The following is a 25,835-nucleotide window of genomic DNA, read 5'->3' on the forward strand; positions in this document are numbered from 1 at the left end:
CGTGAAGGGTTGTCAATCGCGTGCCCACGTGTCACTAAAGGTTTAAACGTGTTTTTCTAGAAACATCATTTTGCATCTGTTTGTCAGGATAAAAAGAAATCTATCAAACCTATCTTTCTGAAATTCAAATATGTTATTCTGCACACCAGTGTCCATCATATAATCCTCGTACTCTTTAAAAAGTGACTATTTGGGTGCTTGAGTTTAAACGAGTGCTATTTTCTTTATTTCTTTACTTAGACGATTTATTTTACCTTCGATCGTTTAATTATGCAGAGAGTTTAATTTAAAGAGTTATCTACTATATGTATGCAATTATCCACGCAGAGAATATATATCGCGGTCAATATTAGTGTCGATGAATTCTGGTCAGCGAAATCGGTGTCGATTTCCGTGGAACCCGAATAACGCGCGATAGAAATTATAATTCTATCAATATAACGACATAACGCAATTCATTGCGTCTGCAGGCGAAATGTTCGACCAAATGTCCGAAGACCACCTTATCTCGTATCTATTGGCAACGATGTAGCAACAAGGGAGCTTCTTGGCTCTCAATTAATTCCCGTCCAAATTAATCGAATCGATTGCCTCCCTCGATGGAAGTCTTATCGGTGCTTGTCGTAAACAAGGAATCTATGAAGGCAAGGCGTAATTTATAACAGTTTTATCGATCCCGACCGGTGACATTGACGTATTGATCCGCTTTTCAAAGTCGAAGCTTCCGCATGTCCCGTAATTAAGTACATAATTAAATGCAAAGGATGGCCGCGTCGTGTATTTGCGCCGTCACTTATTGTTCGATTTGCATTTCATCGTGTCGCACAATGAACCAATCCCGCAACTTACAATAATATAAAAATATTGGATCCTTTATTGGAAGTCCTTATTATTTCTACTTATCACTCGCATCATTAATTTGTTCAAATGATTAGTTATCAAGTACCAAGAGTAAATAACACTGATTCTTTATTTGAATAATTCAGTCTAATAACCTTACGTCGTTTCAAACGTCGAAAATTGAAATTTAAAAACACGCTTCTAACCAGTTTTTCTTTAAATTCCCAATGTCAAAAACTTGGAACAACGTACGTCATCCGAAGACACCACTGTTCGAAGACGTCAAGCATCTGGGTCGAAGCCGGAAAGTCAAACTTGTTTATAGAAAAATTCACCGCCGTTTTTCTACCCTCTCGGACGAGGAGGAATTTTTTCGGAGGATGAATTCATTCGACTTGGGGTTGTAACCATGCCAACGGCCTTTACTTAATCGTCTCTCTCTACCTACTTCTCGTGCGTGACTGTGTAAATTTATCTGTGCGTGTCACAGCGACCTTGCTTTCCCCTCTGGAAACCTTAAGGACGAGAACAGTTAAAAACAATTGGACGCAATAAATTCTCGTATGCGTTCCGACGTAACGGAAACTTTTACTGTGGTATGGTTCTACGTACGGCGATCCATGGTAAACATTGTTCGGTAAATCCACTTTAAGGACGGGAATCGATACTTAATTGTTAGTCATGTAGAAAATTGCAGGGTTAGGTTGTAGAACAACAATACACTGAACCTTACCCTTTCAGCATCGCTCAACCAATGTTTATTTATATTTTATTTATTTCTTCTCTGTTCTATGTTCTTGTTACGAAATAAATGCTTCAAATTGTTTAGTTTGTATTAAAAATCCTTAACTGGTTTGACTGACCACTAAGAAAAGATAATGTAAGAACATTATTGTTACATATTGTAACATATACGTTGTAAACGTTGTAATTATTCAATTAACATGTATGTCACTATGAATTATTTGATATTTTATTAATGTATGAATGTTTGAATCTCTTTAACATTTCATATACGTCCATATTATTATTACGATATATTTGCACTTTAATAGAAATTGAAATATTCTAATAAAATATCAAATAATACATAATAATACATATGTTAATCGTATTGATCGATGAAAAATAATTAAATTTAATTGTGACGATTCTAAAACGACGTAATATTCTATAAAACTGTAATATATACTCATTGAAATAAAAATGAAACGAATGAAATAATTGTTGGAGAGGGCCATAAATGCTGAGTCAACGTGGCAATAAAGTGTCCGAAGAGCGTGCAAAGCGAGGCAAATGGTGTTCGTTACATATGTGCGAATAGTGGAATAATATAAACAAAGTAATAAAACCGCGATACCTATAAAAAGAGTGAGTCCGTAATAGGGGCGAAAACAGCGGTAGCAGGGACAATGGAGCATACCAGAAACGCTCGGTTTCACGCTCAAAATGTAAACCAGATCGATTTAGATTGCAACGCAAAGGATCGGTGCCGTTGCAGCGATAGCATGCCTCGTCGGTTTTATTTCACGCCAGGCTGATTAATGCGAAACTTGTATGACGCGTTATGACGCGACCCCACAGAGAACCCTTTTATAAATCGAGAAAGAGAAGAAGACGCTTCGCAGGCGACTGCGAACTTCCCTCGCAACTCATTTACTTTGTAAGGTTGGCGATTCATTGACACCCTTTGTGAGAATCGCCTGTGTTACAAGCGCCATCCTCTTAGGGATGCACCCTGCAATCATGCCACGTGTAAAAAAAATAACTTTGCAACCGAGAGTCCAAGTTTTCCGTGAAATTTACACGAAAACAGGGCACGAGTACAGAACACGAGCAAACAAGATAATTCAATGTTTATGTTTGTCCGATCGATGAATGAAAATAATATTTTTAATGGAATGTGATGTTGTCTTCTTTGGTCTAGATCAGCGTTTTCCAAACTGAGAGGCGCGGACTAGTCTAAAGGGAGCCGCGAAAATTAGTCACAGTGAACAATTTTCCAAATTACAATAATAAAATATCGTTTTCCATTAGTTTGTATGAATATATTTTATAAGAGTAAAAATGTTTGTGTTTTTATTTTATGAAATCTTCAAGGGGGGCGCCAAATGATTAAATATTTTTAAGGGAGGCGTAGTAACAATAAATTTGGAAACCACTGGTCTAGATGATAATAGAGAAGCATAAACTTGTACATCCCGATATAAATATACAATATAACCTCCCATATTTATTTAAAGCAAAAAGGGGTTGCAAATAAAGAAGAATACAATTATTTTAAATTAACCAATCAAATATAGAGAAGTAAGGAAACGTGAAAAGGGTATGACGATTATTTGAAAAACCAAATACGTATAACAAATTTCAGGATCAATGAAAATAACATATGTCGAAAAGAAGAATCCTAATACTACCAATATTATAAAACAATGAATTTTCTACCCAGGATCCTAACACAACTTACAATGCTGCAAATGGTTTTCTCTTGCATTCGTTTTATAATCATGAATGAAAAAAATCGAAAAGGCACTCCTTAACACTAAACCGATCCAGCCGATCGGTTTGACCCATGTACTTCAAACTTTTTAAAATAGCTCAATTGTTAACAATAGTTTCACCCAAATTTTTGGGAAGATCTATTGTAATAAAGGACTAATTATATTAGTATATTATTTTGTTCTTCCTCCCTCTAAGTATACACTAATACAGTTACAAGTGCGATAATTATCCATTGCCCTTGGTAGTTTCATTTTTAAAAGATGTAGGGCGAGGTTTTGATAAACGCATGGTCACGATGCGGCACAGATGTTTATTTACGGTAAGATAAGCGACAACATTACTTATGGGATGACCTAATAAAAAGTGTTTTGAATAAGGACCCACGCATTATACCTGAGTGAACAGCTTGTTGTAGCCAGAATTGTGTTGATTGTATCCGATCATCGCCGGAAGCCGCCACCGTCGTCGCCAGGGCCGTTCTTCGAGTGGCTCTTCAATCCACTTTCGTTGGGCCCCGACACACACTGTTCACGGTTCCGATATCTGAGACACGACGTTGATCCGCTAAGCTCAAAAGCTTAGCACACGCTACCGCATTGCGTATCCGGCTTTTTCACCTCTCCGTTGCTTTGTCACCGTGTCACTCGGCTCGTGATCGGCTCCGTTTGAAAGGTTCGCGCGGTCTCGTGCGCCGCTACGCCATGCTGGTCGGCGCAAGGGCGTAGGGCAGCTGGACGTCCCCCCCCTCAGGCGCTCTTCCACGACTTTTTGCGCTTCCGTTTGCAAGCCATCCAAATATACGTCGCGATCTACTCTCGGCGTGCGAGCGTCATCGCATCTCGACGACCTGGTGCCTCGACTTGCGCGACCATCGCGGGATCCTTCGCGAGATTAACCCTTTTCTCCTCGACGACGTCTCTTTGGTGACTCTGGGGGACACTGTTGGGGGAGAAGATATTTGAGATTTTCACGATCTGGCAATTCGCGATTGGTAATGTAGCGGTAACCTATACAAGGCGACGTGCTTCGATTCGGTGTCTCTCGCCCGAAAGGTGGAGGGAAATCGAGTCGGCAAAAAGTCAGCAATCGACAAAATTCAGCGACAAGTGCCGAGGTAGTTGGAAAGATAGCGACGGTTAGTTATAAAAAAACGTGAGATCTAATAGAGGAACACGTGTGCCGTTTTCCACCGCGGGCGTGTAATCAATTATTCCAACCGATAGTCTGCCTTTTGTGCTATTGCATCCCCAATTGTGAAATACTAGCCGAGGATTACTCGCGAAATGTACAAATTAGTGATTTTTACTCTAGCTAGAAGTACACGTCTCTGACTAACGATTGAGATGAAAATAGAGCGTGAAAGCTGCGAAGAGTATAAAACCGAAGCGTTCCACTTCTTAGGAGTAGTCTAAACATTGACAGGTCTACTATTAGTAAACGTTGAGTACTGGCTCCATTGTTCTGGTTCTGATCTGATCACCAAAGTTAGGTTTCGTTACACATGGACAATCGCAGAGCTAGTTTACACATGTCAACTGCTGATGAATATTTAACAGTTCTAGTCCTAATGAGCTAATCATTACGTACGATACGTTCTGTATCGTACAGAACACATAGGTCCTCGTCTGCTCCGTGAAGTTGAACGCCGTTACACATGGCCAATAACCAAATAGCCAATGACTATCCAATTTGTGACAATCCTTTCTTTGGAAAGCTGGCTCACGCTCGCTACGTTTACGAATCTAGTTTGAGGAAGCCTGTACTATACGCTATTAAAAGCTCCGTTAGCAACGTAACGGAAACCCAAAGAGAGAAAAGCTCCTAGGAAGGATGTCGATCGTTTCCTCCGCGTCAGTTCAATTCGTCCTTTTACGACGGATCCACTAATACAGATTTATGCTCCCAGCGCGGTGCCAGACCGGCGCCATTCCACTCCTGTCACGAAATATGCTGATATAATTGCTCTCGAGAGCGAGCATCTTAACGAGGGGACCGTCTTGGTCGCGCACGATTCGCCCACCTACCAACTGTTCGCTCGTTAATTACGACAGTAGCAATTAATGTAACGACTATATCGTTGTTAGGGAAAAAGCCCCAGCGAGTCGCCTGACGTGGAAACTGCCAGCCCAAGGTATCGAGGCGTAGTCCATGCTCGTGAACGACGAAAACTTCGAACGCAAACTTTCCAACCTCCCCAAGGTCCACTCCCCCTCCTGCCACCAGCTTAAACAAGATTGAGGGATCACTCGGCCGATACCGCTTATATAAATTGACGCTGTGCATCCCTCTCATGACGTGGACCAGCCTGTTATTCTTTTAATAGCTGGGATCGGAGGATAGACGCTATGAGATTGTGATCGTTAGCCTTGAATAATGAAGAAACTTTTCTAGAGATTCTATATTTGGTACATTTGGTCTGTACGTAAATGACAAATTGCGGAAATATGATAAACGACGAACAAAGACGGAATTTTTTCGAAACGAAAGATCTATACTTTTGTAATAAATGTGTATGTAAATTTATACAGACTTGATAAAGATATATTCCCTTTATCGTATCAGGAAAGTTTCAATGTTTCGAGTCAAACGCCAAGTAAGTGGAGGAATCTTGTTATAGAAAGAAATTGTATTGTAAGAAATTTTAAAGGAAAAGAAGTATTCGATTTTTAACGTAGAATTACGAAGCATCGACGTGTAAAGCTGATGGATGAAGTAATAACTGTAAATGCAAAACCAATTATTAAAGGTTCATCTCTTTTTCAGGGAAAAAATGAATCTATCCACACTGCTAAAATTGTGAACAATTATTTTCATACATATCATAATTATTTAATTTTTTCCACAGCTTACGAGATCACGAGGCGTAAATATCGTAAAAAAACAAGCGAGGTTAGTTCGCTGGCAATATTTATTTGGATGAAAGACAAGTTTCTCAAGATTCTCAATAGATGAACAAATGATAAGCAGTGATCGAAGACGGCTCAAATGCAACCTTACAGAAGTTTATGTAACAATGTAAGTTCATGTACACTATGCATACAATATTAGTGAGGAATTATGGCACGAGCTTTAGAGATTACAGTCCAGTAGTCACCAGAGATTAATTTGGCGGTTACATGTATTCGGACACAAGCATGAAACATTAGAAGCCTTTGATATCTACACCCTGGTAGTAACTAATGGATTAACTTCTTGATTCGCTAATATTGAAATATCGCCACAGGTTTATTTAGTTGTTATAATTGATACGCCTGAAGAGAGGAGGTACTCCAACGATGAAAAATATACCAGGAAAAAAAGTGTAGAATCAGACTAACAATTTGATTTACTCTCATGCAAATTGAAAACAATGTTCCCAAAAACGTATAATTTGCTGTTCTCTTCGAGGATCTTGTTTCGAAAAAATTACACGAAGCAAGTCTTGAATTTTAATTATCGTAACGTTGTATGAAGGAATTCAATTTTTCTTTAACATTTCTTTCCTTCTGAAAACATTATTGGAGCCTCGCGGCATCTCCAGTTAAAACGTCTACAAAATTCTGACTTTGGAATATTATCCTGCTGAATTCGACTTCTAGAATCATTTGAGATACATTTCGAATTTAAATTTTTTCTGTAAAAAATTTGGTATATTTTCGTTGAAAATAAATAGATGTTGAAAAAGAATGAAACTTCATGACTGACTGGATAGCAAAAATAGTCGATTATTCAACACATTAATAATGGAAAAAATATGCAAGAAAGTACATTAATAATTGATATAAAATATGAATATATAGAATTGTACTTGTTTACATTAAATTTGATGTAATATGTATTATATTTAATACATTTAAATTTGACTATTTATTTACCCTATACTTAAATACAAGTGTAGTATTTATTAATATGAAATTTATATAGTATATTTTCCCTGTAAAAACTTACTTCAAGTAACGATCGCAACGAACTTTTCCATTGTATTATTTACCATTATGGTGGCGCTAACTCGAATGTTTCTATTTTTATTTTTATCGATCGTCAGTGTGACACAACGATTTAGATATCGGTACGGTGGTAAATAGCTGTAAATAATCAAAAATGCATGAAGTTATTTGAGAACTGAGAAGAACTCTTCGAGTTAATTCAACCCTGCATCCTTATTTTAACTTTTCCTACAAGACCAAATAAGTGAATCTACACTTATGTGACCGACTGTACGCGCTGCAAGTTCGAGCAGTAAATGGAACATGCTGAACAGAAACTGGATTATATTACAGACGAGCCACTATAGTCACGCAACTCCCTGATCGCTGGGTTAGCCGGATAATGAATTAGCGTATATAGCCTGCCCCGAGTGGGTTTCGAGCCGGTTGGCTAATCGAGAACGCAACAATTTGAAAAAAAATCGAGGCCTCTCGAATTATCAGCATCGACGAAGGAGGAGAGGGCAATCGATTCCGTTGACCTCTTTGTAACGCTCTACCCTCGAACGCGTTTATCCTCTTGTAAACAGTTGGCGATTATTCGGTCCCGAGGGACGATTACCTAGACACCTCGGTTTCACGCGGATAGCAAGATTCAGAAAAGAAAAGACTCGACGCCTCGAGAATAAAAAGAACAGCCGCACTGGTGGCGATTCCGGTATCCTTTCTAAAACAACAGCCCCATCCGTATCCAGAGTCTCTTTTGTCTTCTCCTGAACACGACCCTAATATCCTGGAGAAGCGTTGACGCGCGGCACGAAGAAAAATAGGACCGAGGCTTCACTGCATCGCGGCCAGAGGTAGACTCCCCTAAACGACTCGTGAATCGAGATCCTCGAAGCGAATTCACCGAAAGCACGACTGCGAAAACAGAGTATGCTTGTAAAGGGGTCAACGACATCGCCGTAGTGTCGAGTCCACGTTCGCGTCGATCGACTCGAGCCAGTCGCGAGGCGTAATCAACATTCATCCGTGGAGCTTGGTTGCGTCCGTAATCGCCACAATCACGAGTGTACATTGGGCCACTGTGAGTCTTCCCATCCTAACCATTGCCAAATACGGGTTGTCGAACGGAAGCCTCTCGACTCGACGCTATTGCGCATTCGGAGTATTTACGGTGAAGACTTATGTCTGGCGTCTGCTGGAGAGATTTGCTTTCAAAAGTTGCTCTCGGAAGGCTAATGGACACAGCATAGAGAGTAAGGGTTCCTTCACTCGGAGGCACGAACAACGAGCGTAACAGACTCGGGAAAATTTCCATCGCTTAGGCTCCACCGCTCGTGTGAAATGCTCTTGCTCCCGATACCCAATCTCAAGAGTAGACCTGCCAAGTGTACGTCATACATTAGATTATTACAGACTCTCGTAGACGAGTTTCGATCCAAGCACTACGAGCACACGGGGTCTTGTTTCGAGTAACCTCGAACAGTCACGGAATAATCTCCCTTGTGTAGGAACCATTCGGTGGAAAGGGCCGGAAAATCTCTAGCTCTACTCGCCAACCAAGACGCCTGCTCGAGAGATAAGGCGTTTCGATTGGCGCCGGGGCTGGTGCACGACCCTTGTCGAGGGAAGAATTACTCGGTAGACCGGTACCTGCGTTTGATCTTCTCGCACGGAAGCAGATAAGAAAAACAAATATCAACAGCTTGGAAACGTCGGGACTGGCCACGGTCGCGCGCTCTAACCCCGCTGTCGGCACACACGCGCTCGTCTTCGGCTCGCCGCCACCTGGAGGTGCTCGTTCCACCCTCCCGCGATCGCGAACCAATTTCAACTGACACGCACGCACCCAGGACGGGAACGGCGATTGAGACGACGTTGCTCCGCGCACTGACGCTACGTGGTTGGGTCCCCCGCCCCCCCCCCCCCCCCGAGTCGGCGTTCGCTGGCCTGGGGGTTAGTTGACGAAGGGTTTTCCGACTCAACCGCTCTGTGGCGCCACCGAGAGAGCCGGACGACACCCCCGTAACTATATCGATCCACCGACCCCCTACCCCCGATCTTTGCCACCCGCCGCGACCCACACGACAACGCCAGGCCACTGCACCCTAAAGGCAACGTGTCCTATCGTGCCTCGTGCCCCGTTCGTTTGTGTGTATGCGCGTCCAATTGGACGTGTGTACGTGTGTGTGTCCTCGTGCGTGTGGGACGATCGTCGAATCGCGGAACCACGAGGCGTCTTCTTCGTGGCCGCTGCGGTCAAAGGTTCTCCCAGCAGAAGTGTGTCATTCGGGTGAATCGAATGTTTGGCCGATGAGTTTGCCGGGTCACGGCGGTCGAGAATAGAGACGGGAGCTTTTTTCACGTTAGCGGAGACAAGTGTTCGATCCAGGTTTCGATTCGTACCTTTGGTCTATTCGTGGAACGACGGATGGTTGATTCGAGGGACGGGGGGCGGTCGGAACTTTTCACGATTTATCTGTTGGCTGTCTTCGACATCGAGATAACACAGGTTTTTTGGAGAAGTCGAAGATGGCTAGCAATGGAACTGATAGGTGAATATTGCTCGATTGACTCTGATTTTTATGAAATTTTCAACACGGTGTCGAAAATATATTTAACGACGTCACCTTTCCAAGGTGAGATGTAGGAGATTACGAGGGGTGGTTTGGAAAATTCTAGGCCTGACAATTAAAACCAGCAATTTAAAAAATTCCAAAAATAAATGTTTCAAACTGTTATATTTTATATAAAGATTCTGACTGTAAGAAAAAACCGAAAAGAAGTTATAACAATTATAGATTAACCTTTATATACTCGGTGACATTTCGTTACAGAATATGCAAACAGGAAGCATGTCATATTAAATAATGTAAGTTATAAAGCACGTTCAACAAAAGTTCACAAAACTCAACATTTTATACTACTCTATACTGTTTTATACTATTTTAATGTGTGACAGTGTGTGAAACAGACACAGATATGCATCAAAAGTTTCTATCTTTGAGATTTATCTTTATATTTTGCACCATTTCATACGAAGTATGTTCATACACCATACTTTTTAAGTGTTCATACATTCTCTTACTACGTAACACCGCTCATATTTAGTTATATACATCTCAGTATATATACCATATTTTGATTTGGTATTTCGTGACATTTAAGTGGAAACTTTCAAGAAAGCATACACTTTGAAAATTTCGCGCTCGCCTAAGTTTATCCTGTGTAATCACTAAGAAACTTTGTTGGACTTACGATGGTCCCTCAGAGGGGAAAAAGGTTACAACTGTATTACATCGATTTTGAAACAGTTTTATATTTGTTCTACATCGGATCTACGTATATCGGTTCTGAAACGGTACCATACCAGTTACATACAGTGGGTGTAGAATGTATTCGTACACCGATCAATTTCCTAAAAAACTTTTGTGTGAAATTGTAGTTTCTTAACTTCTCTTTTTATATTCAATGATATTTTACATATTCTCCGAAATCTCTAAGATAATACTAGTACTAGTATGATACTAGTTAATATAATTTGTGAAATTAACAAAAAAATGCGAAAAGTGGGTAAAAGTATAGAAGCAATAAGTATTTGTACGATTCTTATGACGAACCATTTACAGTAGTGTTTATAATGTAAACACATTAGTTTATTGCTTCGTCAAATTTCCAGTAAAATACTTTTAAAAAAGACTTTAATAGAGGAATTGAAGAAGATCCCAATTCGAATAACTAATAATTTAGTTAATTTAATGCTTAGAAGAGTTGCAATAATTATAAAATCAAAAGTAAATCCCTCGAAGGAAGTATTATATACTTATAAATTAATGTAAATTTCTTTTTTTTAAACGAAATTTAAAAAATTAAACAGTTATGCGAATACTTATTGCTTCAATATTTCTATCGATTAATTGTTTTTTCTTTCTTCCTTTTTTTTTTTTTTTTTGTTAATTTCGTAACTTACATAAATAGCTTTTTTTTGTACTCTATCTATTTTAGAGATTTCCGAGAATATGTAGAATGTCATTGTTTATAAAAAATAAGTTAATAAATTACAATTTTACATAGTTTTTTTGGAAATTGATCAGTGTACGAATACTTTCTACACCCACTGTATGTATCGATACTATTGTAGTATCGTTTTTTCTTTCTCTATACATACTTCTTTTTACACGAACGAAGTGTAAAGTACATAGAATAAGAAAGGAATATTCTTTTTTCTTCTCTTAACAGCTCAGTTTTTTTAGAAAACTAATGCTGAATAAAATATCGTTTACGCCAAACAAACCAATTTAGATTGAGTGTCTCGGCGACAGCGATCGTTTGAAATCTTTTACCCATGTATTATCATTTTGGAAAAACAGAGATAGTAACTGATAGTAAGAGTAATAAATCTGGATTACAAAAAATTCTACACATGACTTTAACCCTTATAGTACTAAGGAACTTAGGAGTGTATATGTCGCAGGGAAATGATAAAAATAGAGATTTGATCAAATCCCTAAGGTAGATGATCAATTCACGGGAGATGTTAAAATAACAACTCTGTGAGGTCATTTCTCTAAAGAAAGTAAGTGATTTGATCAAATCCCTTAACTGTTTTAGTGTAAAGATGAAATAATATGATTTGATCAAATCCCTTGACTGTTTTAGTGAACAGATGGAATAATATTGTTTAGATATTAAAAATATTAATTTAGTAAATCATGCGTTATTAGGTAATACAACAATAGTCGTAATCCAATAACATAAATTATTTATTCGAAACTAATTAGCAAAAAAAATAGGTACTTAAGAAAGTAACGTACTTTCTAACTCGAGATGCCACAAATCGACAACGTGTTTTAATAAAAATGAATGAACATTATTATTTATTAATTACATTCCCTAAAAATATTCTTTTTGTTTTTTAAAATATCAGCTTAAGTACCTATTTCTTTTGCTAATTAGTCTCGAATAAATAATTTATGTTTCTATGAGTATTGTTGTATTACCTATTCTACTTTTAATAACGCATGATTTACTAAATAAATACTTTCAATATCTAAACGATATTATTTCATCTTTACACTGAAACAGTTAAGGGATTTGATCAAATTATATTATTTCATCTTTACACTAAAACAGTTAAAGTTTGATCAAATTATATTATTCCATCTTTACACTAAAACAGTTAAGGGATTTGATCAAATCACTTACTTTCTTTAGGGAAATGACCTCACAGAGTTGTTATTTTAATATCTCCCGTGAATTGATCATCTACCTTAGGGATTTGATCAAATCTCTATTTTTATCATTTCTCTGCGACATATATGTACCAAAAGTGTTGACAATTTTTGCTTGCATTCTGGATAGATTTTTGAAAATAAATCACAATCGGTGAAAATTTTCGATTTCACTTACCCTATTCTCCAATTTTCAAGATTGAATATCTTTTTATTTTCGAACAGCTGAAATTCACATCCCGTTATATGGTGAAAAATGCTGTGAGGCGATGAGATGGCTGGGTAATAACAAAATAAATATGTCCCGTCACACAGCTTGAAAAGTGGAGGACGAATGCAATGAAGGTAGACGAGAACAGGCAATAAAGAAGAGGATGCACAGTGTGATATTTCAGCGATCTAGCGGGACAAAATTTATGTGGTCCAATATTTCGGAAACTATTAGGTCATCCACATACGAAGCTACTCGAAAGAAACGTAATTGGTTGCTGACTGAAATCACAAGTTACTTATTAATTAGTAATGATTTCGAACATTTTTAGAAAAAGCATCTACTGCTGTCTACGCGATATAATATTACAGCAAAGTCATATTCTCGGTCATTGCTTGAACAAATATTGTACTTATTATTTAAACAATGATGGGGAATATGATTTTGCTGTGATATTAATGTTTCACAAATTATTTTATCGATGGATCCAACGAGCCTTCGAATCGAGCGTCACAGGGTTGTTGTTCGCTCTTCCCCTACTTCGAGACGTACAAGCGAGCCGCGACCCTCGACCGACACAGGTATGCGAGGGGCGAGAGCTCATTCTTCGATGATCCTTCTGTTGGTATGGATCTTGCGATCGCACGTCCGCGTTTCGCGTCCTTCCTATTTGTAATTTCCCTTAGTTATCATAGCTTGGTATTGGTTTTGGGTATCTTAGTTTAGTTTGGTTAGCTTTAAGGCATGGATGTACGAGTGTCTGTCCTCTACCAAACAATTATTAATCATTTGTTCAATTCTTTTGCTTGTTCGTAGGTCCATATTGGACTCGCAACTTCGTTCTTCACATCGGTCACTATTGCTTCATGTCATAAGTGAAGTGACCGACTGTGTAACTGGACAGAAAAGTCGGTTGCCGTCCTCCTAGTGGATCTGTATTCGAGAGGAAGACAATCGGCTCTTCCGGATCGGTTCTCTACTCTCTGTATCCCGTCTGGTGTAGCCCCGGCTCCCGGCGCAGTACAGTAAGTCCAAAGCGCAGTGAGACGGGTGCAAGTCGGGTCCTATCGTGGCTCCCAGATGGATGCAGGGTGTGGAGGACTGGTTCAGAGGCGTCGGTCGTCTTCCTCTCGAGTCCAGATCCAACAAGAGGAAACGGGACTGACTCAGTAAGTCTAGTTTCATGGTCGCGTCGCGTCGCGATCTCAATTTAACTCTCTTAGTTCAAATAATTGTTTGGTAGAGTCAGACTTAGACTTTGAAAATCGAAGGGAATTTTGTTTTCCTTTGATTTTCATCGTTTCGTACTTAGTATTAAGCTCGTCGACTCTATGTAGAGTATGCATCTATGTATGTATGCTCTATGTAGAGGGAGATAGAAGGAAGTTTGATTCCTTTTATCTCCGGGTCTCCAGTCGCAGCAACCTCCACGTGGTGAGATCTGGTAATCGATATTACTCGTGACGAACAATCCTTCGTCGCGAGTAATATCGAGCTAATGGCTGCAAACTTGTAAAGTGTAAAGTGTAAAGTGGTGGGAATGGTTTCTGTACATTTATCGTATAGAAAATATTATCATAAATACATTTATCGTTTTACTTATACCTAACCTAAACCTAACCGACATTATTTTGGGGATTTTCATGCAATTTCAAGCTCTAAAAAACTATGTGGACGAATTAAGAAGAAGACCCGACAAAATAGGCGTTTTTTAATCTAAAAAGGTTGAGAAGCACTGGTGTATAAAATTTCAAGAGTTTCGAAATATTAATCTCTGTAATCTTTTACACTCCTATGAAAAAAGATAACATATGTGCACTGTTATTAATACTCAAGAAGGATTGTTCGTCACGAGTAATATCGAGTTAATGGCTGCGAACTTATAAAGTGCAAAGTGCAAAAATGTAGTGTAAAGCGCAAAAGCGTAAAGAGTAAAGTGTAAAAGTGTAAAGTGTAAAGTGTAAAGTGAAATTAGATTTAGATTAGCAGGGATAACATCAAGGTGCCGTAGCTGGTATTAGTGGTCCGTAGTGGGGATGGTTTCTGTGCATTTGTCGTATAGAAATTTGTACATTTAAGGAGATTTTACTGTAGTAACAAAAAAATATTGCGTTACAATTGGCTCTTAGTGCGTCACAAACCAATGAAGGGGTTTTCTGAAAAAAAAAATGTCCTGTCGCGGAAAATCATGAAGTATGGTGCAGCAGGTGGCGGTTCGCGATCAGTTAGTCGTGAGATATCCTGTCACTTGATTTTCAATCTTTCCAACTCTTGCATGTGCGCGAAGTCTATAATTTTTTTTTCCATAAAATCATGTAATGTAATTAGGTGGGATTTCTCGTCATATCATAATAAATATATGTAATATGAATTAGCCTTTAATATAATTGTATGCATATACATTATATGGAATTATCGCTTGAGTGAAGTCAACATGCATAAGATCATCACATAATATACGCAATGATATATCGTTATTAGCACTTTTGGCAAGAATATCGAACAACGATATATCGTCGTGTAGCACGGCCAGGGTTAACAATTGCATTTATGTAGGTGAACATGGAACGGTTATTTTCCGAGGTGAAACTTATTGTCTGCATGCACAGATCTAACCCTTTGCGATCGACGAATTTCTCAGCCGGGCGAGGTAGCAGGTCGAGGCGATTTTCGCAAATGTGTCGAGTGTCTTACAGGTAAAATAAAATGATCTTATATGTATATAAATTATCTTACAAAAACGTTATATTTTGATAGTTTATCTATATTAACAACTTTAAGAGTATTACTTTGCAAAATTAAATTCTGTATTTTACTTTAGTATGATATTTTATAAAACATTGACCAAGATGCATTCTTGGCTTATCTGGACATGTATCACAGTAATAAATTGTTTCGTGTGTTCCACCTAGTTTGTTTCGACTAGAACAAACTTTCCAATCCTTCTTTGTTCCAATAAGAATCATATGGAGCTTTCGAGGAGTTTAGGAATGCCGAATTTCGTCAGAATTCGAGGTCGATCTTGAAGCTCAATCGCGCGGCTGTCGAAAATTTCCTTTCAACTGTTTTATTATCATTTTTCGAAAATGCAAATGTATCGGTTTAAGGTAACGAAATCTATTATAAACACCGACTGCGCCTCTCACTCGCCACTCGACCTGCCATGCCGCACGAAACGCGCCGCGGCCGTGGCGATCGAGAGTCGCCACTGGACCGCAAAGGACTACGTTAACTTCAAATATTTAGATAATATATTATTTATAAGCTTGTATATTTACAAAATGGTTCCAGATGACAATTATACAAACAATAATCAAGTTTGCTAATAAATGAATTATAAATTGATGCACAGTTGATTTCTATTGATATCAAATTAATTAAAAAATCCTACTACCTACACAATACAATCGATATATTTATAAAGACATAGAGAAACCATCTACAAACAGCAATTTCAGAATTAATATAGAACTGATATGAAACCGGTTTATATACATATTCGACACATATTTCTTTTAACAGCTGAGATGTGTGTTTAATAAAAATTGTTCTTCAACGTTGAAACAGAAAAATTATTGAAACAAATAACATTAAAAGAAATAAAGAGAGTACTAGTGCGAGGCGTCAGTGATCGTTTACTTTGACCACAGATTTTCTTTAAATAACTTTTTAGATTCAATAGATAAAGTACCTAATCTATTAATCGAAATCAATAAAAACAATTCATATATGCGTTGAATAAAACATAAAACAAACGCTTTGTTACTCATTATCCACTATAAACCTTTTGTTTTTTATTTAAAGGGAAGTAACATTCAAAAAGTTTTGGAACAACTATTTTAAAATAAGGTGTCATTAAAAAAAATATATACATGTCGAATTGAGTCACCTCTTCCTTTTCGAAATCGTTTAAAAATGTAAATTACTCTGAATTTGCAAACATCTAATAAAATGATCCTCAGTACTCACTAGCTTTTGAAATTCTGGATGGAGTGCGTTAAAAGTGGAGCTTCGACGCACGTACTTTCGACCACCCGCTGGACCCCGAGTCGTAGAAAACTTTACGTGGAAAAACATTCACGAATACTGAAGATGCTGTCGTATCCGTTTCAATTAATCACTTGAATCGACAGGGGAAAATTGCTTGAATTGAACCATATCCGACACATTTTTTAGATTTCAATATTCCTCGTCAACAAATCGAAAATATTTGTTCCGATTATCATTTTCAGTTTATTAAACAAGATAATTGAAATAATAAGATAAAGAAGAATCGTATACAAATGGAAGAATCGTTTAAATCGGAAGTTAACTGTGTATTATAACGTTATCATATTTTGTCATATATATAAGATGCTAATGTCTTGATATTACCTCAAATTTCACAAAATTAAGTTATAACTAATCCAATTTTTTATTCCCAAACATGAACGTCACCCACGTATCGCGATATCGGCTTAATTACTTACTTCAACTTTTTATCAACGCGGTCAAAATAAGGCAACCTTTCCCTATATACGTCACGGCACATCCCGTTTCGAGTATTGGTTATCAACGTCGTGGATCGTCCAATTCGTCGCCATGACGGTCGTCCAGCGCGAGGCTCGTCGAAGGACTGTTCGTGTTAATTGAATTTGCAACATTAGACGCGACGCGAGGATCGAGAATGAATTTCTCGTGTTTCAATCCTATTGCGTTTCGATGAAGCTTGCCAATAATAATTGATTGCACGCTCGCTTTGCAGTATAACAAATTGGATTTCAGGAGGATTTCCAGTTATACCCGACGTGTGTTACGAATTCTCTGGGAACACTGTGAAATCCAATTTATGAACAAACAATGTAACAGTCGTTCGCATCGGATTGGAATCAAACGTAGTCGGGATTCGAAAAGAGGGAGAAAATAAGGGTCGCGAGCTTGTCGTCTGCAATCTTTGACTTTCTTTTATTTGCATTTCTCTAGACATTTACTCGCTTCCCCTTGAACTTCTCTAAATACGTTTTCGATTGAACTTGAACGTATAAACTATACGGAGGATATTATTATTATGTAAATAGAGCAACATAGGGTAGTTGTAGGGCTGCATTAAGACTGTAGATATGCTAGTCTTTGTAGGTCCTCCGTGGATCAATGATAAGGATAATCATTCTGTTAATCCGTACTATGATATTATTTGTTTAAAGCCTTAAACAGTTTCCTTAGTCTTTGATACTGTGTCACATTTTTTTCTCCCAATTAGATGAATGCAACTTGAAGATGATCCAAGACAAAATTGATAATCTTAATCAAGCTTCCAGGGATCATGTTTGAAATTATAACAATAAATCTAAGAACATAAATTCAAGAAAATTCTTTTCAATGTTTCGTAGCTGTCCTAATGTACATAAATGTACAGTTACATTTATAATTAATTATGATTATCTGGTCACTGTTTTTATTACTTCATAAATATTTTAGTTTGGCAATTCATTTGATATAAAAAATGCAATTTTACAATTTGATTGTTCTATTGCAGAGTACGAAACAGAGAAGGTTGAGTCGGCAAAACTTGGCGACTGAGAGGACTCTCGAGCATCGAAGGACGTCTCAGCTATTTCAGTATAAACGCGGTATCGGAGCATCCTGTCATTTAGAGACAATTTCAAAAATAGACCGCTTACACAAGGCATTCGTACAAAAACTATATGTCGCTTTATTCTTTCTTCGCTTATAGACTCTTCTAATTCGATCGATAACTTCCATTGAAACCACCCTTAGAATGCTACTAATGTTAATCCAACCAACACTACAACACGTGTGTTATTTAGCGCAAAGTGTGTGTTATGTACTGTGTACGATACGCACTACGTAGGATATCTGTAAAATTTGTATTGATCTCCTTGAAACGTTTCAAATTTTATACATATCGAAATGAAAGCAATTTGGATGGCTTTCATGAAGCGAAATTTTCATCTATTGTCGTGAATTAATTAAATCTATATAAATTTGTAAATGAGGACAATTTTAATTTTTTTTATAAGGCAGAATTTTTATTGTTTTGAGTTTGTAAGATTAAGAATATTTAAAATCACTGACACTGATGGAACATCACGGAACTGAACGGATACGGAACTGACACATTACGGATATGTATAAATAGACCTTAATACTTGTTTTCTTAGTTCACAGAACAACCCATAGACATACTTCATATGTCTATGGTACAACCACATTCATATTGAATAAAACAAGATTAATTTTCATTGATTGACATGACGTAGAAGATTATACGTGATTTCAAAGCAAATTAAGTAGAACAATTGTAAATTTAACAGTGTCTTATACATACATCTATAAATAAATGTTCCGAATTCCCAAAGTTTATGTCAAATACTTTGGCTGCAGAAAGAATCATGAAAACCAAACTGGTAAAAAATAAGAGTCCGTCTTAATCTCATTAGTTGTCTTTAGTTACCTAGAAAACAGCTTGTAATACTTCATATGTAAACAGATATTGCTGGAAGAAAACCTCGATATATTAAATTTACATAAATTCCAAGCGTAGAATGTACATTCTCGCTAGAATCCCGTTCGATTCGTTCGCCAGAGATTCGATTAGCACGAAATCAAGATCACGTTAGTTTTTTTTTTTTCATTTACCTTCCTCCTGCCGAATGGCTTGTAATGCTCCCGCCTGGCCGGCCGTCGAAGATGCGCCATTATCCCTGGACGTGACAGTTTGCAAGCTCTCGGAAAGAGGACGCGGAACCCGAGCGAATCGCGTCTTAACGCGCCAAAACTAGCGACGAGGGAACAATCGACCGAATAAACTCCGTTCACTCGATCGCCTACGTGGATCAGCAATCGTCAGCTTCGCGAGTCCATCGACTTCCGGCACGAGGTACGTCGAGTCCAGGTTCGAAACCGCATTTATCACGGGGGCAGACTGTCAGTTCGTTCTCACTTTAAATCACACTCTGCAACTCTTATTTCTCGGCAAATCATGGGCGATGCATCGAGCCAGATTTCTTCGACTCGCTATAGACGTTAACGACTTATATTTCAAGATAAGTCCTGCCTCGAATTTCAGTGGCAGTCAAATACAATACACATCTACGAACAATAACACTGAAAACTTAACAAGTATCTGTCAAATAATCGTATCAACGATAATTGAACAATTACATTGGTTAGTTATTTACTCCTCGTTAAATCCTAACTGTTTAGGATAGCTTATCCCTGGATTTTATCCCTGGTTGACGATGAAGGATATTATTGTGACAACTAATAATTTGTAAAGTATCAATTGTATTAATTATTTTATTAAAATGATAACGTTTCAATTGTAACGGACCTCTTTCTAGTAGTGTATATACTGTTATTAATGAAATGGGGAAAGTTGTCGTACTGATCGAATACTTGGAAGCTTGTTCTAATTTTTGAACATTCTCGCATTCAAATATCGACATAGAAAGAAGAAGTCGTAACAACTTCTATCGGTGGCCAATGAACTATGACACGAGCACAAGTATGTATTACACCTTAAGCGTCTATAAGATCATATAGCTCTGAAGACACATGTCTATTATGTACATAAATCTGTTATACATTTCGATCTCTTATTTAATTCTATTATCAACCTGTATCTATTGTGGTTTTAATACTATAGAATGGTCTACATATATTCACGAAGTATACACGAAAGTTTACGTGTACTAAAATTTTCCTTTAGAATGTATATACCACTAGTTGCGTCTCGCGGTTTCACCCGCGTAAAATACTATTCTTATTCGCGTAAGGTACAATAATTACTGTAGTGTTTATGTAAGTATGTAGTTAGGTACTTCGTAACAACTGAACTCATTTAGCTGGGTGTAATATAGAGATAGATTTTTAAGCGTAAATGTTAACAACGAAGTCGATCGTGTAATGAATGACCTATAACTCATTTCTCTGTAAATTATTTTCATTTCTCATTATCTCCTAAACTATGCGACCACATACCGTGCTGTAATGGGCAAATTTTATTTTCATGAAATTTTCCAGATGATAAAATGATTCTTTTTTATATTAATTAATATATTATACCTAATAAATACCCTTAAGGTTCACCTTATATAATTTTCAATTCATTTTTGACATAAGAAACGTTATTGTGGTTTAACCCTTTATTTATTGAATTTCTCAAAAGTTTTTAAAATCTAGGCGTTCATTTTGGTCTTATATCATCTTATAGAGCTGTCTCTAACAAGATTCCAAAAGAAAGAAAGCTTGTGCTGCCATTCAACAATTAAAAACGAACTTCACAGAAGTGAACTTGAAAGTCACAATACGTTTCAAAGCGTTTAATTAATATAATGAGAAAATTGACTGGACTTATAAGTTCCGTCAGTAAATAGAGGGTTAAATATAAAAGCTAGGTATATCGTGTCGCTGACTTTTTTTTAGATCTATTGATAACCAATATTTTTGTATTACATTATTTTCACGTACATATATCCAACCATTTAATCAGCGTACGCCGATAAATTAGCCAAGCAACGCTTTTCTTCCGACATGATTTAGAAATTTTGAGATTTCAAATTGAAAACTTATTTTTATCAAAATAAAACAAAGCCATTGCTACTCAGGGATAGTATAGCTTTCTAAAATTGGACAAATTTTTAAAATCGGTTCAGTAGTTCCAGAGATTACCCCCTACATACAAACCAACAAACAAACAAACTTTACCTTTTTATAATATTAGTATAGATTATAACTGTTTATCAATAGTCCTACCATGGAATTTTTTCAGATGTCTAACGTAATTTGAATTATGGAAGTTTCAAATCACACAAGTTACGCCAATATCAGTCTGCCATTTGACCAATGAAAAAGATAGCTGCAATCCTAGCGAAACGCGATGATATCTTATCCAGAAAACACGTTTTACATTTGAAAACTTCTGTTAGTATCAACTACGAAGTACCGGATCGTGAAAGCCTCGAATATCTTATGAAGACAGATTTTGCTATCCTTCTTAAACTGTGCAATTAACTATACGACAAATCGTTACGTCTATGACCCCTATCAGCTGACTCGGAACTGAAGGATCTTCGAATCGAAGCAGGTGTCTATAGAGAAGGATTGTAACCGTTTTCCTGCATTCGTGTGGCTAACTAACAGTCCACTGATCCACTGGTTCGCGCGGACGTCCGATCTTTGGATGTCTGCCGAAGTGCAATCGCGATTGCTCGTGACGCGTTCGCATGGTATGTATATCAGACGCATAAATCTTCAGCCTTAACCTTGACTGCACGAACCGGACTTAACGATTGGAAACGACGAGCACCGTGCAGAATTCGAGGTATACAGCTGAAGATTGTATCTATCGGTAGCAGTGAAGTAATCTTGCTACATAGTAGAAGAAACTTGCGCGAAGAATTGAATATTAACGACGATCATTGCTCAACTGTGACACTGTTTTCATGAAATTTTGCACAGGAATGCAAGACTATAGCTACAATCTCTACAATCTTGGATAAATATTAGTTCTGCTTGGATCAACTAAATATTTATGTTCGAGGAATGAAAACTACCTACTAAATTGTGGATAGGATTTTCGATAATTTAGATTTACACTATACATTTATCTATAGATTCGTTAATTCTCTTAATTTAAGGATTTATTATCATAATACAAGGACTACAATTTTGCACATAAAGATTTAATAATTTCGTTAAATGTTGTCAGATATGTTCCGTTTCTCCAGTTCGTTTAAATACAAAGAAAAATATACATTTTTCTGGAATGGTAGCATATCATCCGTACATACATGAAATTATCTAAAATAACTTATACAAAATGATGCAATTTAAATCAATATTTAACATGGATTTGTTGCTTTTTCATATCTAAATTTATCCAAAGGTCAAGAAGTATCTCCCTCTTTGTTAATATTTAAGAAATGTTTAAAAACACTGTACATCTAAATTTATCCTAAGGTCGAAAAGCATCTGCCCCTTTGTTAATGTTTAAGAGGTTTAAGAGGTGTTTTAAAATACTGTGCAAGCGTTTGAGATAATGTTTATATTCACTGTTTACTTTCAGCGTTTTTTCACAAAGCTTTTCTTAAGTACATATAATTAAAAACAAATATATGTTATTTCATTGATATTAATCGTTAGATAGGTTCAAATAAATGCGAAAATATGTCTGAGGTGTAAAGAAGAACAAGAAAGATGGGCCCCGCGGTTACAAAAATAAAGATAAAAAGAATTGACAAAATTAGAAACGAGGAATAGAAAATAGTAGGAATAATATTATTATATGAATTTGCACTTTCATACGAATATAATAGAATGTATATCAATTTATTCTACACATGTTTTAAACATGTTTTTCATATTAGCGCATGTCATAAATGTATAAAGTCGGCAGTCTAATTATAATATAATCAAGCATTCAAAGTTATTTCTTCAGGTTCTTCTCTGCAAGAGGAGGGCTCCAAGAAAAATAGCCAAATCATCATTGAAAACAAACACACACAGAAACGTTTATCCAGTGTTTCGAAACAGTTTTTGAACATTAACAAAGAGGAAGCTACCTCTTGACCTTAGCATACGAAAAGCGATGTAGTTTGTGCCAAATAGTATGTTCGTATAACCTAGTTGACGAGACTTTTCAGTTGAAGGTTTAAATTGCACTCTGTTTCAATCTAATTTTTGAAAAATTTAACTAAACCGATATTTTATTCACAACTTCGAGGAGTAGTATTCCCTCTACCTATCCGAAAAATTTCATAAAAATCGTCGTGTCACGGTTGGATGATGTTCTTGGGTGGGTGAGAAAGACTTCTCCGCCTCGATGCATCCCAAGCTCTGCGATCTACCTCCACGTTTCGCGAATCGTTTTCCTACGCGTCGTGCGATAATTTCCAAAAGCAACACCGCGTAGCGTCAAGTTTTTAACCACTTCTCAACACTTGGTCCCGAATCGTAACGCGACGATAACACGTGCGCACTGAGAACGAGACGATCCGAGTCGTCGAAGGGATCGTTCGGAGGTCGGTCGAGGATCGATCGACGATCGTCACGCGAAGCTGATGTCGCGTTTAGATGTCTAAGCACCACGAACAAGAAGATGATCGGTGGAAACTGGTTCGAGACGGGCTCGGTATGCCAGTGCGTGCGTTACTGGTGCGACGAGAGGCTTTTGGAACGCATCACGACCTCCTCCGCTATAAATAAAACGGTGGCCGCCACACCGAAAACTGCCAGCCGAACCGTGAGTGCTCGATTCGTCGTAATTTTCCTCGTTCAACGGGGAAACTCGGCGAGAAGAATGCCGAGTGCCGAACGTGGGTGATCAGCAACTATCGCGGAATGTGAATCACCGAGGCTCGATGGGCTCGCGTGATGTATCAGAATAATATCCCAACGATCGGCGTAGAACACAGGAGCAGCGCAAAGTCTAAGATTGATCACCTTTCGTAACGTGTCAGGGGATGATTCATTTGACTGATGAATGAAACATCGCCGAGAAAACGTGATGATCGTGTCAGTGTCTTTAGGTTGAGAAGCAAAAAGCGTCAGACCCATTGTTACTGCTCGAAACGACTGGACTAAGGTTGCGAAGATCAAGGAAAACCTTTGACTGTATACAAACACGGGAACTAAAAATCCTCGATAGCTACTTAATAATATGTGTGATAATATACTTTAATTACGTTCGACGATAGTTCTACTAGTACCATTTAAATACCTTATTTATTTATCAATAGATAATTTAGATAGATAATTAATCAATAAAGAACAGATTCTTCTTACACGATGTTAGTGCCAAGTGAAATAATAATCCTTAAAGTGAAAAGCAGGGATTTCTTTCCCAAAATATAATCCAATATGTGTCACTGCACTACACAAAGATACAATTCATTAATGAGTCTCTAATACATTGTACAGTATATTTTCCTATTTAACGATACCTTTGTTTATTAGAGAAAATTTTCATACATAAAAATAAACACAGTTACTGTACGTATCGGAACCATGCATTTCTATTTCTATTTAAGGGGTTAGATCCACTCGGGATTTTCAAAAAATCAATTTTTATTTGCATTTTCTTAAAGTATAATATCTTGAAAATACTCTTCGCAAATTTCAAGTTAATCCGTTGAATAGTTTTCGAGATATCCTAAAATTACTAAGCGCAATGACCCTTGGTGCTCGTACCAATGCGCTGAAGCAAATGGAGAATGCGCTTCTTATAATCAAGATTTTACCTTCTTACTGTCTAATGTTTTGAAAGTCATCAACCCAATTTCTGAAGACCTTACTATAATAAAACAATAATAAAAAGTTCAACCAGCTGGTGTGGAAAATAAGCCCAAAATGCATTATTAATTATTGTCAATAATTAATTATTATCAGTGCACATACATTATCAAATATTATCAATGGACCTAATGCTCGTCGATACGCTGAAAGAACTAATTTTGAGTGTGACAAAGTGGTAGTTAAACGCGCTAATATGAACACTGGGGAAAGCAGAATGCTTCGTATAATCAATTCGATATTTTAGATATTTCTACATCAGCAGAAGAACTATTATATGGCCCGGGAGTAGACAACTCAGTGTAAGTAATTAAATAATTAGTAAAACTTTAAACCTGTTTTTCTCGAAACTATGTTTTCATAATCGGTGACCACTGTAATTCAAAAATCATTTCACGAATTTGTATGAAATTTATTACACATTATTCTAGGTATAAAAAACTAGTACTTGATCATCCGATTTTTCGTTTTGATGAAAACTCAAATTTTTCTAAACAAAAAGCATGCGGATTTTTCCTTGAAAATACGTATGTAAACGATCAGAGGCTACTATTTTATTAATTTAAAAAAAAAAAGAAAGAGCTACGATTAAGTGCTAGATTAACTATTAAACTAATGATTTTTTTTGTCGGATTGATTTTCGATGACCAAGTAAAAAGTTATGATGGTCACTGCAAAGCATTACATGTGAAACAGGGTGCAACAAATATGGCAATAACTTTGTTACCAATAAATATTTCGTTTTGAAATTTTTATCGAATAAAGTTCAAACATAGAGTAATAACGTAGTATTACTTGTTTTATACAATATATTAAACTACTGTAAAAAAAATCGTTCAAAATACCCAT

The 25,835-nt window shown here is 37.1% G+C and overlaps 1 protein-coding gene across 19 annotated transcripts in view; it reads right to left on the minus strand.

The window, feature by feature from the left end:
• Window positions 1–25,835, minus strand: part of LOC128878681 (voltage-dependent L-type calcium channel subunit beta-2) — a 168,977-nt gene that overhangs the window by 28,933 nt on the left and 114,209 nt on the right. Inside the window, exons 1-2 of one of the 19 annotated variants that reach the window (XM_054127091.1) lie at window positions 23,543–24,391; window positions 19,332–19,709 (exon numbers count right to left, since the gene is read on the minus strand). The exons of 11 other annotated variants lie outside the window; for them this stretch is intronic. In XM_054127091.1, the coding sequence (XP_053983066.1) occupies window positions 19,332–19,391 (60 nt within the window). In that variant the 5' untranslated portion in view covers window positions 19,392–19,709; window positions 23,543–24,391. Of the gene's footprint in view, window positions 1–3,735; window positions 4,282–8,903; window positions 9,123–16,661; window positions 16,920–17,161; window positions 17,274–19,331; window positions 19,785–21,449; window positions 21,731–23,436; window positions 24,392–25,835 lie in introns of those variants that run through there. 7 more of the 19 variants (XM_054127088.1, XM_054127090.1, XM_054127087.1 and 4 more) reach the window with 7 other exon arrangements.

The sequence above is a fragment of the Hylaeus volcanicus genome, chromosome 6 (assembly GCF_026283585.1).
Source record: "Hylaeus volcanicus isolate JK05 chromosome 6, UHH_iyHylVolc1.0_haploid, whole genome shotgun sequence".
NCBI lineage: Eukaryota > Metazoa > Arthropoda > Insecta > Hymenoptera > Colletidae > Hylaeus > Hylaeus volcanicus.